The sequence below is a fragment of the Amborella trichopoda genome, chromosome 3 (genome assembly GCF_054954075.1).
Source record: "Amborella trichopoda isolate Santa Cruz 75 chromosome 3, AtrichopodaSantaCruz75HAP2 v2.0, whole genome shotgun sequence".
Taxonomy (NCBI): Eukaryota; Viridiplantae; Streptophyta; class Magnoliopsida; order Amborellales; family Amborellaceae; genus Amborella; species Amborella trichopoda.
The window spans coordinates 52,487,639-52,500,151 of NC_142338.1; the positions used below are offsets into that span (position 1 = coordinate 52,487,639).

General features: G+C 33.8%; 1 protein-coding gene across 1 annotated transcript; it reads right to left on the bottom strand.

Annotated features, from left to right (window-relative positions):
- Positions 1-3,649: 3,649 nt before the first annotated feature.
- Positions 3,650-7,021, bottom strand: LOC18429258 (SNARE associated Golgi protein family). The gene is made up of 4 exons (XM_006838545.4): positions 6,708-7,021; positions 5,241-5,511; positions 4,552-4,722; positions 3,650-4,299 (listed from the first exon to the last, which is right to left on the bottom strand). Exons 1-4 carry the CDS (start codon positions 6,908-6,910, stop codon positions 4,171-4,173), a joined length of 774 nt encoding a protein of 257 aa, XP_006838608.1. The 5' UTR covers positions 6,911-7,021; the 3' UTR covers positions 3,650-4,170.
- Between the last annotated feature and the right edge of the window lie 5,492 nt (positions 7,022-12,513).

Here is a 12,513-nt window from a genome sequence, read left to right on the forward strand (position 1 = left end):
TATGCTTGATATGAAGAACTGAATTGGGGGGGACCCAGATGCATCATCCTCTTGGACACCAACGCTTTCCAATGAACCTTGCAATTACACTTGTTTTATGAAATTTCAAGTTTTTATTTTTTCATTTCTTTTTTCTAAAAATAGAAGTATCATATATCCATCTATCTATTTATCGACCTTTATGTGGCACATAACTAGAATGGGACCGCATGGGCAGATAGATTCTGGGGACCTAATAAGGGGCCTACGAAGTGGAAGTTTAGGTAACCTTCCTCGTAATCTTATTCAATACCTATCTCTTCATTGGGAATTTAATTGAAAATATATAATAAGAAATCTTATTGGAAAAATGAAACTTTCCTTCGATAATTTATATGTATCATCTAATTTACAAACATTAAGTCGTAGTTAATGGGATTGTATTACTATTTAAGACCATTCATTTTTGGTACGAGGTCCCAGTAACTCTAGGCTATTGGATATGAAATCCGACAGGTTGAAGTGTTATAAAATTTTAAAAATTTTATTTTAAACTTTGTGCCGACTTAATGATACATCCCCAACTAGTTGATTTCATCAATAGTACATCCCCAATTCCCCGTTCACATCCAATAGTCAATAACGATTGTATCCACTTATACCTGAATTGAAGTAAATAGTAGGGCTATATTCATTTCCATGGTTAATAGCATGAACATATGGCATTTAAGTACCCTATGGAGAGAGAAAGATTGGAGTAAGTTTTTTAAGGTGTCCCTTACAAAGTAGGAGTTCTAGGTATCTTACTTTCTAATCTAATTTAATTCGTATCTCTTCTTGTATATTCGTAATTTGCTTGAAAATGCGGTATAAGAAATCTAATGAGCGAAAGGGAGTATTCCTTGAATAGATCTGAGAAGTTCATATGTTCCTTTGGGAGCAAAATGGATAATTTTAGGATCCAGAATTTTAGGGAAATGACCCGCACAACCAGTGACAACTTCGAATAATACTTGAAGCTGGTTATATCATCTTGAGAAAAATGATGCCTGAGGATTGTGCACTGGTCATCTTTTCTTGGATGGTCGATCATGTTGTTGAGATGCTCAAAAAGGATTTCTAAAAGCTACACATTATTTTTACTGCAAAGAAATTTACATTTTGTACGAGTAGGTCACAATCAATCTTGTCCCTTAAATTTCAAAATGGATGGTTATAAGAATGTTATTGAATAGACACAAAATTCTCAAAAAAAAATTATCGGATTTCATGACTTACTACAAGCCATCTAATTTGACATTGAATGAGTAGAAATGATTGTGACTTCCATGTACAAAAGATAAAAGGTGTGATTTGCACAAGGATAAGGTGCATCTCTAAATTTTATCTCAAATGTAATTTTGATATAAGAAATTTTTTGGATGACTTGATAATCTATTTTCATATTTAATTATAAATTTTTAAACTCTAAAAATGGTTCAAATCAAGTAGATCTAGAAACACATGAAAATATTGAAAATAGATGGTTCAGATAGTGTGTTGCAAGATACACTATTTTGTGGATTCGAAAGCATTTTTTCTTTTCGTATTCATACATCATGATATCGAGATGAACAATTAGAGGGTTTTCCAACATCCAAACATGATGGATTTTTTATGTGCATCTTTGATTTTATATTTTGAAGTTGTAATCTTATATAAAAATTTTCCAAATATAAATAGTCTCTTTGTAGACAATCCATCGTTTATTTTAAAGTGAATCTCAAAACTTTAGATAAAAGAATCTTCCTAATTAGGTAGTTTGCCTAAGGGTAAAATGGATTTTTTGCTCCTAGGGGAGCATATGGTATGCAAAGAGAGATTCTCTTCCTCCAAGCTTAAACAAGGCGCACCTCTAAAAGTCATAAGATGCAATTAGAGTTGAAAATTTTTAGAATAGCTCGAGAATTTATTTTCATTTCTAATATGAAATTTTAAACTAAAAACTATTCAAATAAAGTAGATCTACTGAAAATCTAAAAAATGGACGGTTTAGATACTGTGTTGTAAGATGTACTATTTATAAGACTTGAAATCTTTTTTTTTTTTCCATATCCATACATCTCTATGTCAACTTTATATAAACTTTTTCCTTTTCTTATAGACAAATATTAAGCGATGGGTATGGAGAGGATTCTCTCGTATTCTAAAGATTATTAACCCTCGTTGAAACCATAATTTCCAAATTTATGTATTTTGATTTTTTTTAAGTTATTCATTTTTGCCATTTCAAAGTAAACCTAATATTTAATGGGTGGTGCTTGTATAAGATTGGCACCCTAAACGATCAAAGTAAAAGGTCAAATAATGTAGTCAGAACTAGAAATCCCTCTGATGTTGTGGAAATATATTTGCATCTCTAATTATAAGATTTAAAGCTTGAAAAAAATATAGAACCAGATCTATAAACACTTAAAAATCTTGAAAATAGATGATCTAAATAATGCATCACAAACTATTTTTAGGATTCGAAGTCCTTTTGGGTCTCACATCCATAGATTTTGAGGTTTTTTGAGTCTTTGAGGTGCGCCGTTCTTTTGTAGCATAAGGGGTCTCACATCCATAGATTTTGAGGTGTTTTTGAGTCTTTGAGGTGCGCCGTTCTTTTGTAGCATAAGGTTGACAGCTTGTACAAAGGTTCCCTTAGTTTAGAAACTCCATTCTTTAATAAAGTGTTGCATTTTTATCTTTTCGAGTTTGTAATCAGACTAATATAAACGTGCTTCACACATGCCCTTTTTTCTTTTCTTTTCTTTTTATTTTATTTTTATTTTTTATTTATAGAAAAGATACTACTGCCCTCGGGGAGAACTATATAATTTTTTGGAAATGATGCTCCTCATTGATGGAAGGGGCAGATGAGCCATGCTCAGAAAGAGAGGATAATTTAAGTATTTGCTATGTGAAGGACACTTTAATCAAGAAGAGAGTTTCAATGAAGCCTGAAAGTGTGAAAGTGTGAAAGACACTGTAAACAAGAAAAGAGTTTCAATTTGAAGCCTGAAAGACTGGTCCTACACTATTTTAAGATGCTTATTCAATTGAGAGAAACAATGGGCCATTCAAGAGTAGAGTGAGAGCTCGACATTTAGGAGAGAGTTTGGCCACTTCAATAGAAGCCCACGTGAAAGACACTGGAATCAAAAGAAAAAGTTTTATTTTAAAGCCTCATAAACTGAGCCAAAACCCATTTTCAACAACCTTCTCTACCCCGATTTCGAGCTTTGAGAGGAAGATCCCAAAATCTAAGACAAATCACAACAGAGCCCTGCTAAAAACACTGAAATCAAGAATCACTAAAAAAAGGTGAGAAACTAAGCAATGGACTCGAAAAAAGGGCCCAAAAGTTTCACATTTTCTCATACAATTCTCCAATTCCTTGACCATTGAAAGCTGGTTTTGAAGAGCGGTATGCGTGTTCATGCGTTAGCCCATCACGCACCTCCTCCCTCTCCCTCTCTCTCTCTCTTAGAGATTGAGACTCACACATACAAACACATACAAACACATTAACAAATCGTACAAGAGAAATTTGAAATGCAATACATAATTAAAGCATTTCAAAGACATTTGACTGTAATGGGAATTGTTTTGGACTCTCTCTCATAAATTAACAAATCAAGTACGAGACTTTGAAAGATTATCTATGACAATTAAAGCTAGAAACTTGATACAACGACATCCAATTGTTACACTTATTCTTTTGAATTTCAATTGATCCAGAATACCGTTCTTCCTGTTATAAAGGAAGATAACAAGTGAAGTGGTGGAATCTCGAAAAGTTATCAGAGTTGAAACAATTGAATTTTTCCCACTTATGGCTATCATGTCTGTACAGGAAGAGATTGCCATGGAGTGATACTTTACATTAAGGATGCCTGCCTTTCAAACTAACAATTACTAAACTTTGCTACTATGCACAGGAAGACAGAAATGGCTCCACAATCATTGCAGCAACAATGTGTTTCTCTCGCCTTAACCCGAGCACACAATCTTTGTATTGGTACCAATCCAATAAAATCAACACGGGAAGTTCTGTACTATCTTTCCTAAAAAACTATAAGGGGGCATAATAAGCTTAATTGCATGGGCATGATTATCTTAATCACGTGGGTATGATCGTCTTAATTGCCCTCCCATGCATATGAATATCTATGCTTCTTTATTCTTGCCGACAAGTGTTGGTGTCACTGATACTACTCCAATGAAGAACAATGTGGCAATTGACTGGAAATCATACAAATCCCCCAACGATCTCAGCTCCCCAAGAGCAAGTCCGGCCTGAAAACCCAACCACATAAACATAAATACAAATTGGAACAGTTCAATGATAGCATTCACCTCAACCATACGGTTTTACGAGTGTGTGCCATAGTAACATGTATGTCTACCTACAAATTGCATGATACAATGACCACTGTCTACATATTCATGAAAATGTATATTTGTTTACGTAAGATGTAAACATGCAAACATGCTCCAATGTGTCCATAGAAACATGTATGCTTATGAATGAACAGGTACGAAACTCACCCTGACTGTGACATAAGCAGCTGGAATCAATCCGATGAAAGTGGCCAAGAAGAATATATGGTAGGGCACGTCAACTATTGGGGAAGCCACATTTATGAATGTGTTTGGCAGAGTGGGGGTCACCCTCAAGAATAGCATGTAGTTTAACAACTTATGTTTTCTTTTAGCCACCTGAAAAACACAAAGCGGGAAAAGGTAACTACAAGCAATGTCTGAAAATTTGAACTCGGTGGCCAGCTCAGTCACTGCCAGAACAGCATCCACTTGCCGAGTCAAATAGTAAACTTGGGAAAACTCGGTGTTCGTTTCATATTTTTTGAGAAGAATCTTATAGAAGGAGGGTAAAAATCATGTACATTCCAAGTTTTCATTCATAAACTTGCTCATTGGATGAGTCGAGCTGACTCACAGCAAGTTTTCCGACTCGAGACAAGCTCTAATTCATTGATTTGAGGCTATAAAAAAACCCAAGTATTTTGGATGATCACCATGGAATGTAATGGTGGACGGGGATGAAGACAGAGTTGGCTTGCTTGAATAATACACGTCCCCAATGGATCCCGCTCTCTCCATTACAGCCCGTGATTTCTCCACTGGATGGTGATGATCCAATATGTTATAGTTTTTCCATAGTCCACTGGGTCTTACTTTACTCTACCTTCTATAATATTGGTAGGCAGGGTTTATACCTGGGCTTGAAAGAAACTTAGTTTATCTGGCCATAGGGAGAAGACAAGTGGCCTCCCAACGAGCTTTGACAAGAAAAAGCATGAAGATGCACCAGCAGTGGCTGTAAAAACAACCAAGGCCACACCTTTTAGGACCCCGAAAAGGGCTCCAGCAAGCAATGACATAAACACAGTCCCTGGGATCATGAATGTTTGCATGAAAATATACACCGCACAGTAGCCCACAAGCACTTGTGCTGTGTAGTCTCTTGTATAGGTCTCGAGGTGACCCCTGCAAATAAGCAAGACGGAAAGAGAATATCAGAAAGGCCAATGTAGATGTTAACAAACTTGAGCAATAGGGATTGCGTTGAACCATGATACAATAGAATTTCAACAGAGGAAAAGAAGAGAACAGAGAAAGCATATGAAATCATCAACAAGGGTGAAAGAGAAACCCTCAAACAAAGGTTTGTGGGTATAGTTTCTCCATTTCGCTGCATTTATCTGTGTGTGTGGGGGGAGTGTTTAAAAACTCGTTGAGTCCAACTCAGTCTCTCCCCAGTCACTTGGGACCAGCACTCTATCGGTACTGAATGACCCGAACTCGGGTAACAGGAGTCTTGCCCAACTCTTGCCTGAGTCTGCCACATTCTGGCCAAGTCTTGACCAGTTGGTCCAAGAGTTGATCAGTCCCACTTGGGACTCACTGAGTTGTACATAAGGAACAAAAAAAAATTCACAATTTCTATTTTATGTAACCTTTGAAGAAGAGGAATTGTCTCCCAAATTGTTAAATTCTTTGCTTTTGATGTGGATCCATGTGTACAAGTTGGTATCAATGAAAATTGGCAAAGCAGATTCTTATCTTATTAGAAATTGTACCTCCAATACCAGTTTAGTCGCTCAATGTTATATTCCTTTTGGTAATGATGGGCAAAAGCTAATTGGGTGACTCAATGATCTCAACAAAAATAATGCAAAATCAAACAAAAAAAAAGGGGAAAGAGATTGATTAACAGTAAAAATATGGGGAAAGAAAATTTGTGCATACTCTGTTAATTTCATGAATCATGAACTCATCACATTCCCTTGAATCATATTAAAACATCACAGAACATCACACAACAAGTCTATGTTCTGAAGTTTTCCTATTATTATTCCCTTCAAATGAATTTGATATCAATAACCAAACTTAATGAAATTGAAAGCATTCCCCTTCAACACCAAAACTAGGTTCAATCATTCAGTCACTTCAATCCATCCAATCCCAATCTTGAGTTTATAAATCGATACAATGCATCCCATATCCATAATCAAATAGCTAATAATTATAGAAAAAAGTAAACAAAAAAAACTAAGGCAAAAGCAAATCAACCAACCAACATTGCACAACAAACCCACGAACTCCAAAAAAAAAAAATTGAAAAATTTCAAAAAATTCGGAGTGAAAATTTTGGACAGAAAATTAGAAATTTAAATGCGCACCTGAGCACCTGGAGATCTTCAAGGCTCTGAGGCAATTTAAGGAAGCTATAATCAGAAGCAGGCATCGTCAAATAAACACAAAAAAGCCCCAAACTAAACACCAAAACAATGGTGAAAGCAGCCACCACCTCCCAAATCTTCAATGGAAAACCAGAACCCACATTCGCCTTCTCTCCAAAACTCGTCTCCACCTCCATCTCCATCTCTCTCTCTCTCTCTAAAAAAATTACACAAGGCCGCTTAAATAGCCATCCTGGTCTGAATCCGACGGCCCAGATTGGGACTCGCGCCAACGACCTCCATCGCAGCCGTCGATGTTCTGCAAAGAAGAAATGAGAGAGGGAGAAGAGGATTGGAAAGGAAGGAGGGAATATTATCTGCAAAGCGCGGCCATACGTTGATATCGCTCGCATTTGTAACGGAGGGGAGGGAATATTCGCATATGACATGTGTAATGTCTCGCACGTGGGACAACTCGGAAAAAGCGTTCAATGATTACCGTACGAAGGCGGCGCATTCTCTCGTGGCCACACGCAATGCAAAGGAGACATGGGATATGAAGAAAAGAGAGAGACGGTAAGATGATGATGAATATGCGGTTCCTTCTCGAATTCATCTTAAAGATGCATTGTTAATCCAAAATTTTAGGGACGGTCAAGATGATCAACAACAAAAATAAAAATTTTAATATTTAAAAAATAATGATCTCATAAGACAATCATGTGAGTTGGATCCCAAAAAATCACTATTAAAATTGTCACGAGTCATTAGAAAAATTGTTATATAAGTACGAAACTTGATTTTTTAAGAGATCCGTACTTAATATTAATGGTGATCTTTTGAAGTCTTACGTAAATAAATGAAAGAAGGTCCTATAATATCATTTCTCATTTTTAAAATACCGTTTTTTTTAAAAACATTTCCATACTGTTTATATTTATTTGAAAAATTGTTTCACGCTTGCTTGACCGCATTTTTATGACATGCCCTCCCAAGTTACAAAGAATATGGATGCAAATAGGTGGTCCATTTAAACACAATTGAAACTAATAGTTCAAATATGTTTTTATAATTATTATTTGTAATTTTTAAAATTTATTTATTTTTCGTACTAACAATCCTTAAAAATTAAATCAAAAAATCTATCTCAAAAATAAATTTTTCAAAAATAACTCATTTCTACGTGGACTCATAAAAACTATGTGCTATTTATTTTGACTCTTGCCTTAAAATTAACAACTTTTATTTTTAGAAATATGGAAATTTAATTTATTTTTTAATTTAAAAATTATCTTATAATTTTTTAAAAAAATTATATAAATATCTATTTTAGTTTATGTTATTACTAAAATACCAAATACTTTCCGTTATTACTAAATTAGACCATTTCTATTTTTGAGAAACCAAGAATTTAAAATTTTTATTTCTTCAATAATTGAAAAATATTTTCTCTCTATTGTGGCATATTCTCTCTCTACCTCTCAAAAGTCATAATTATCCGATAAAATTAGGGGAACAAAGCCCCTAAATTTAAAAAAAATCTCAAAAATTATGAGATTAGAGATCCTGAAACAGCTTCCTTTTTCTTTCTCTACCCTGCAACGTAGGCTCCTCTCTCTCATCTTTTCTCTCTCTTACAACTTCGCTCTCTACTCCCCCATTACGGGAAATGGCCTTCGTCTCAGTCCCCTCCCTTTCCTTCCAAGTTATAAACTCAATCTCCCAACACTTCTGCAACCACCCAATCTTGCTCCAACTCAATCTCTCAAAACTTTTGCAACTACCCCATCCTGCCCCAACTCAATGTCCCAACACTTTTGCTTCCAACGATGCTCTCTTGGCCTGGTTCAAAGGCCAATCCGCAGCAAAATGCCATTATAGACCTTCTATGCTCTCACTTTAGATTGGTTTTGATAGGCCCTCTCAATATGATTCCATTTTGACTTGTACAGGCCGAGTTCCTCTATCAATATGCTAGGTGAAACTTACCCAAAAAAATCCGGGAGAGAGTTAAAAAAAAAAACCATGTTTATCCTGTAATGTAGAGAGAGAGGTCGAAAAAGAATACACAAGAGAGAAAAAAAAAATTCAGTTGAATAAAAATTTTTGGTTTTTCAAAAACCGAAATTGACGTGATTTTGGTTTTTTAAAAAATTTTTTTTTTTTTTTTAAAAAAATTGTTATGAAGTGACATATCAGTATATTTTGGTAATAACTTAAACTAAAATAGATATTTATGTAATTTTTTTTAATTTTAATTATAAAATCATTTGTAGATAAGAGCGCACTTGAGAGCATAGAACTTGAGATGTTCGTCCTTTCTCTCATTTTCAATTAATCCTGGCTTCTTGCCTTGAATTTGAAGATTCATATAATTGTTTTAGGAAAAATTATTATACAAACTTTTTAAGTTTTTATTCACGCTTTTTTTTACCCTTTTTTTTTTGTATGTAATATTTGCTGCTTGCCCTAAATGGCCACTTTTTTTATCTATCTTCTTCTTAAAGAAAATGTTATTTGTAAGGAATATATAATTTAGAAATATATAATTTACGTACTCTATGGATGGAGGGAAAGTGAGACGGACAAGCCAGGGATAACGAGGCGTAAAACTTTTGGATCTTGCCCCTAAATTATACTCTTATCTTATCCTTCAAAAAAAGAAATGAATTCTTTTTTCATATTTTAAGGAGAAAGTATTTCTTCAAATAAAAGTTGTTTGTTATGTTGTTTTATTTGTGTTGGGTTTATTTCCTGGCAGGAATGAAATTATTTAAAAAAGATAAAAGTGCTGTAGGCCTCGGGGGACGCATTCCAACATTTACATCCCCCTAGGCATAAACCAAATGGTGGTCCCTCCAAAAAAAAAGATTAAAATCAATGGTCCAAATATTTCTTTTAAATTTATTTTTACATATTAATGATCTCCATGTTATATACTCTCTAAAAATAACGGCCAAAATTCATTTCAAAAATAGATTATGAAGATGGGCTGCATTTCTACATATGGGCCACATTTAATACATATGAGTTCAGGAACACAAAGAAAAACATGCCTTTCATAAAATATGGAGGAAGAAAGTGGGTTGAATTTTGGATCCGGTTTCTATGCTGCATGTAGAACTATGGGCCTATTAATTAATGTATTTTTGAGATATATTTCTGGACGTTTTTTTTTTTTAAGGACATATAATCTCCAACACGAAGATCATAAATATGAAAAAATAAATAAAATTTTAAAACTAAAAATAATAATTATCGTAAAAAAACATTTGGATCGTTAATTTCAATTGTTTGTAAATGGAGACAACATACGTAGTTATGCGGGCCAGGCCGCATGAGACAAATTTCCCTGAATTTTTCCACACCAAGTTATCCTTTCACACGAGCGCGACTCAAACTTGAGAAAAAGGGGTCTCTATTGAATTTATGGGGCCCATATTTATTAGACTTAGAAAGTGAGAAGCGATGCTGACTTAATAGAGTAGAAGATACGGAGCATTCAAGATTATGAAATTTAAATCTTTAAGAATGACGTAGTTCAAGCAGATTTATAAATGCTATAGAACATTCAAGATTATGACATTTAAATCTTAAGAATGTTATAACTATTCAAAAATTTAAAAAATATTACAATATGTACTATTTTCATGACTTTATATTTTTTTAAGTTTTTTTTAACATCAAAACAAACACCTTTTGGTGGGATTTTACGATGCACTTTATTTTCACAATATAGAGTTGACACCATATGTAAACTTTTTCTATATAAAAAACCTTAACAGTTTGAATATAAAATATATTATCATCTTTATTGCCCGGATAGCTTCCATCCCTAAAATTTGGGGTCAAAATATGATTAGGGTTTTGACAGATAAAACAAATGCACATCGCTCCCCCTGGAGCATAAAACCACCCTGTCAGAGTGATAAAATAGAGAGAGAAAATATGCGCCTTACATCTGCTGACAAACATCATTGCCCTAAGCAAGTGTGCCGTCAGCCCGTGACTCTCCCAAGTGCAAGGGCGAGCAACCGGGCCCATAATTTTTTTTAAAAAATGTGAGGTAGCTTTATATATATATATATATATATATATATATATATATATATATATAAAAAGCTACATATGATTTAAATGTTTTTAGAGTTCTTTTCCCCACAATCTCTATTTTTATGTTTTCTTTCTTTGAATTTTTTTTAAATTTCTCAAACTATAAATCAATTTTTTTTTTAATCCATTTTCTTTACTTTTAAGTTTTTTTTTCAACTTATAAAAACTTCATTTTGGTTTTATTTTACTTTTAAATTTTTTTTTTAACAAAATTTTTCGTTTTCCTCAAGTTTTAGGGGTTTTTTGCCCCGTGTAAAACTCGGCTGAATCCTGTGGACCTCGGCCAAGGGACAAGTCCCTTGGCTCTCCTTGGCCGAGGCGAATCTCATCATACTGACCTCAAGTTTATATAGGGATCATTGGTGTTTTTAGATCTTTGGGATGTTGAAATCAATATTTTTCTTTGTTCTTCTTTCTCTTACGATATTTGCATAACAATTCTAAAGTGGATCTCAAAATTTCAAAAAAAGAAAAGAAAAGAGATTCCCCTAGAAAATGGATCAATTCCCTGTAGGAACAAGTATACATTCCGCTCTTGCACGAGCACAATAGACACTCTTGTTTTACATGATGCCTCAAATATGGGGATATTTTGGTTATCGTAGTCTTGCAGCTTGGAGCACTAAAGAGAGGGTCAAATTATAATAAATAAATTAAATAAACTAATGTTGCCATTCCAAATTCATAAGGAAAAAGTTTATCTCTAAACAATCAAATTACAACCTACCTCAAATAGTTAACTAGAAAATATTGTTTTGATGCTTAAATATCCTCTAATTGATCATCTCGATATGAGAAAAAATATATTTCAAGTTTTGGATCTAATGCATCTTATAATGTAGTTTGGACCGTCAATTTTTAAGATTTTTGAATTTTCATAGATCTACTAGGTCTATTATATTTTTTAAGCTTTAAATTTTATAATTAAAGAAAAAAATTAAGGCTATCACTAAAACTTCTAGTATTAAAAAAATATTTTTTGATACTATTTGAATGTGCGATTTACTTTGATTGTTTAGAGCCTCGGCTTTATACAAATTGCACCCAATTCCTAAAGTTTATTTCTAATTTGCGAGTGTGATTGTGCTTCATTCCTTTCTTATTTTCGTTACGTGTCAAGTACAAATCCAATCGCTAAACGCAAAAAAGAATCAATGTTCCTATTTTTTTTTGCCACGTTATACTGAAAGACAACCAAACCATGTAGGAAACATGGATGATAACGCGTGGCATTGATGAGATATTATTTAGCCCGTAAGGACGAGCCACGTGCACAGGGAACGCGATAGGGAGAGGGACAAGCTTGCTAAAGAGACCACCATTTTGTTTTTTTTTTTCTTTCTATTTTGAGTAATTAAGTGGGAAGACATATGTAATAATCTTAAAAAAAAAAAATTAAAAAAAAAAGAAATTTTTTTTAAATAAGTGATAGTTCGTATGAACATGATCGTCCTTAGGGACCATCACTACTTTCAAAAGCTTTTTTTTATTTTAAGCTTTTGCTGTTGCCCTCGTCTTTTAGTGGACATGGGCGTGGGCTTTAAGCCGTTAAGATGTAATATAACTGTTACACCTCATGTGTGATGTGTAACTTAATAAAAGAATATAATAGGGTGTCATAAAAATTTAAATAGGAGAAGTGATGACTCCCATTGTAAAAAAGTTTGAGATCTCTCTCTCTAATTGAAACGCA

Bases quoted from the DNA above. Each gene is read 5' to 3' on its own strand.
- LOC18429258 (XM_006838545.4), bottom strand. From the start codon at position 6,910: ATGGAGATGGAGGTGGAGACGAGTTTTGGAGAGAAGGCGAATGTGGGT. The intron at 5,512-6,707 runs GTGCGCATTTAA...GCTTATTTGCAG, and splicing joins GAAGATCTCCAGGTGCTCAG to GGGTCACCTCGAGACCTATA. The intron at 4,723-5,240 runs GTATAAACCCTG...TGTGTTTTTCAG, and splicing joins TAAGTTTCTTTCAAGCCCAG to GTGGCTAAAAGAAAACATAA.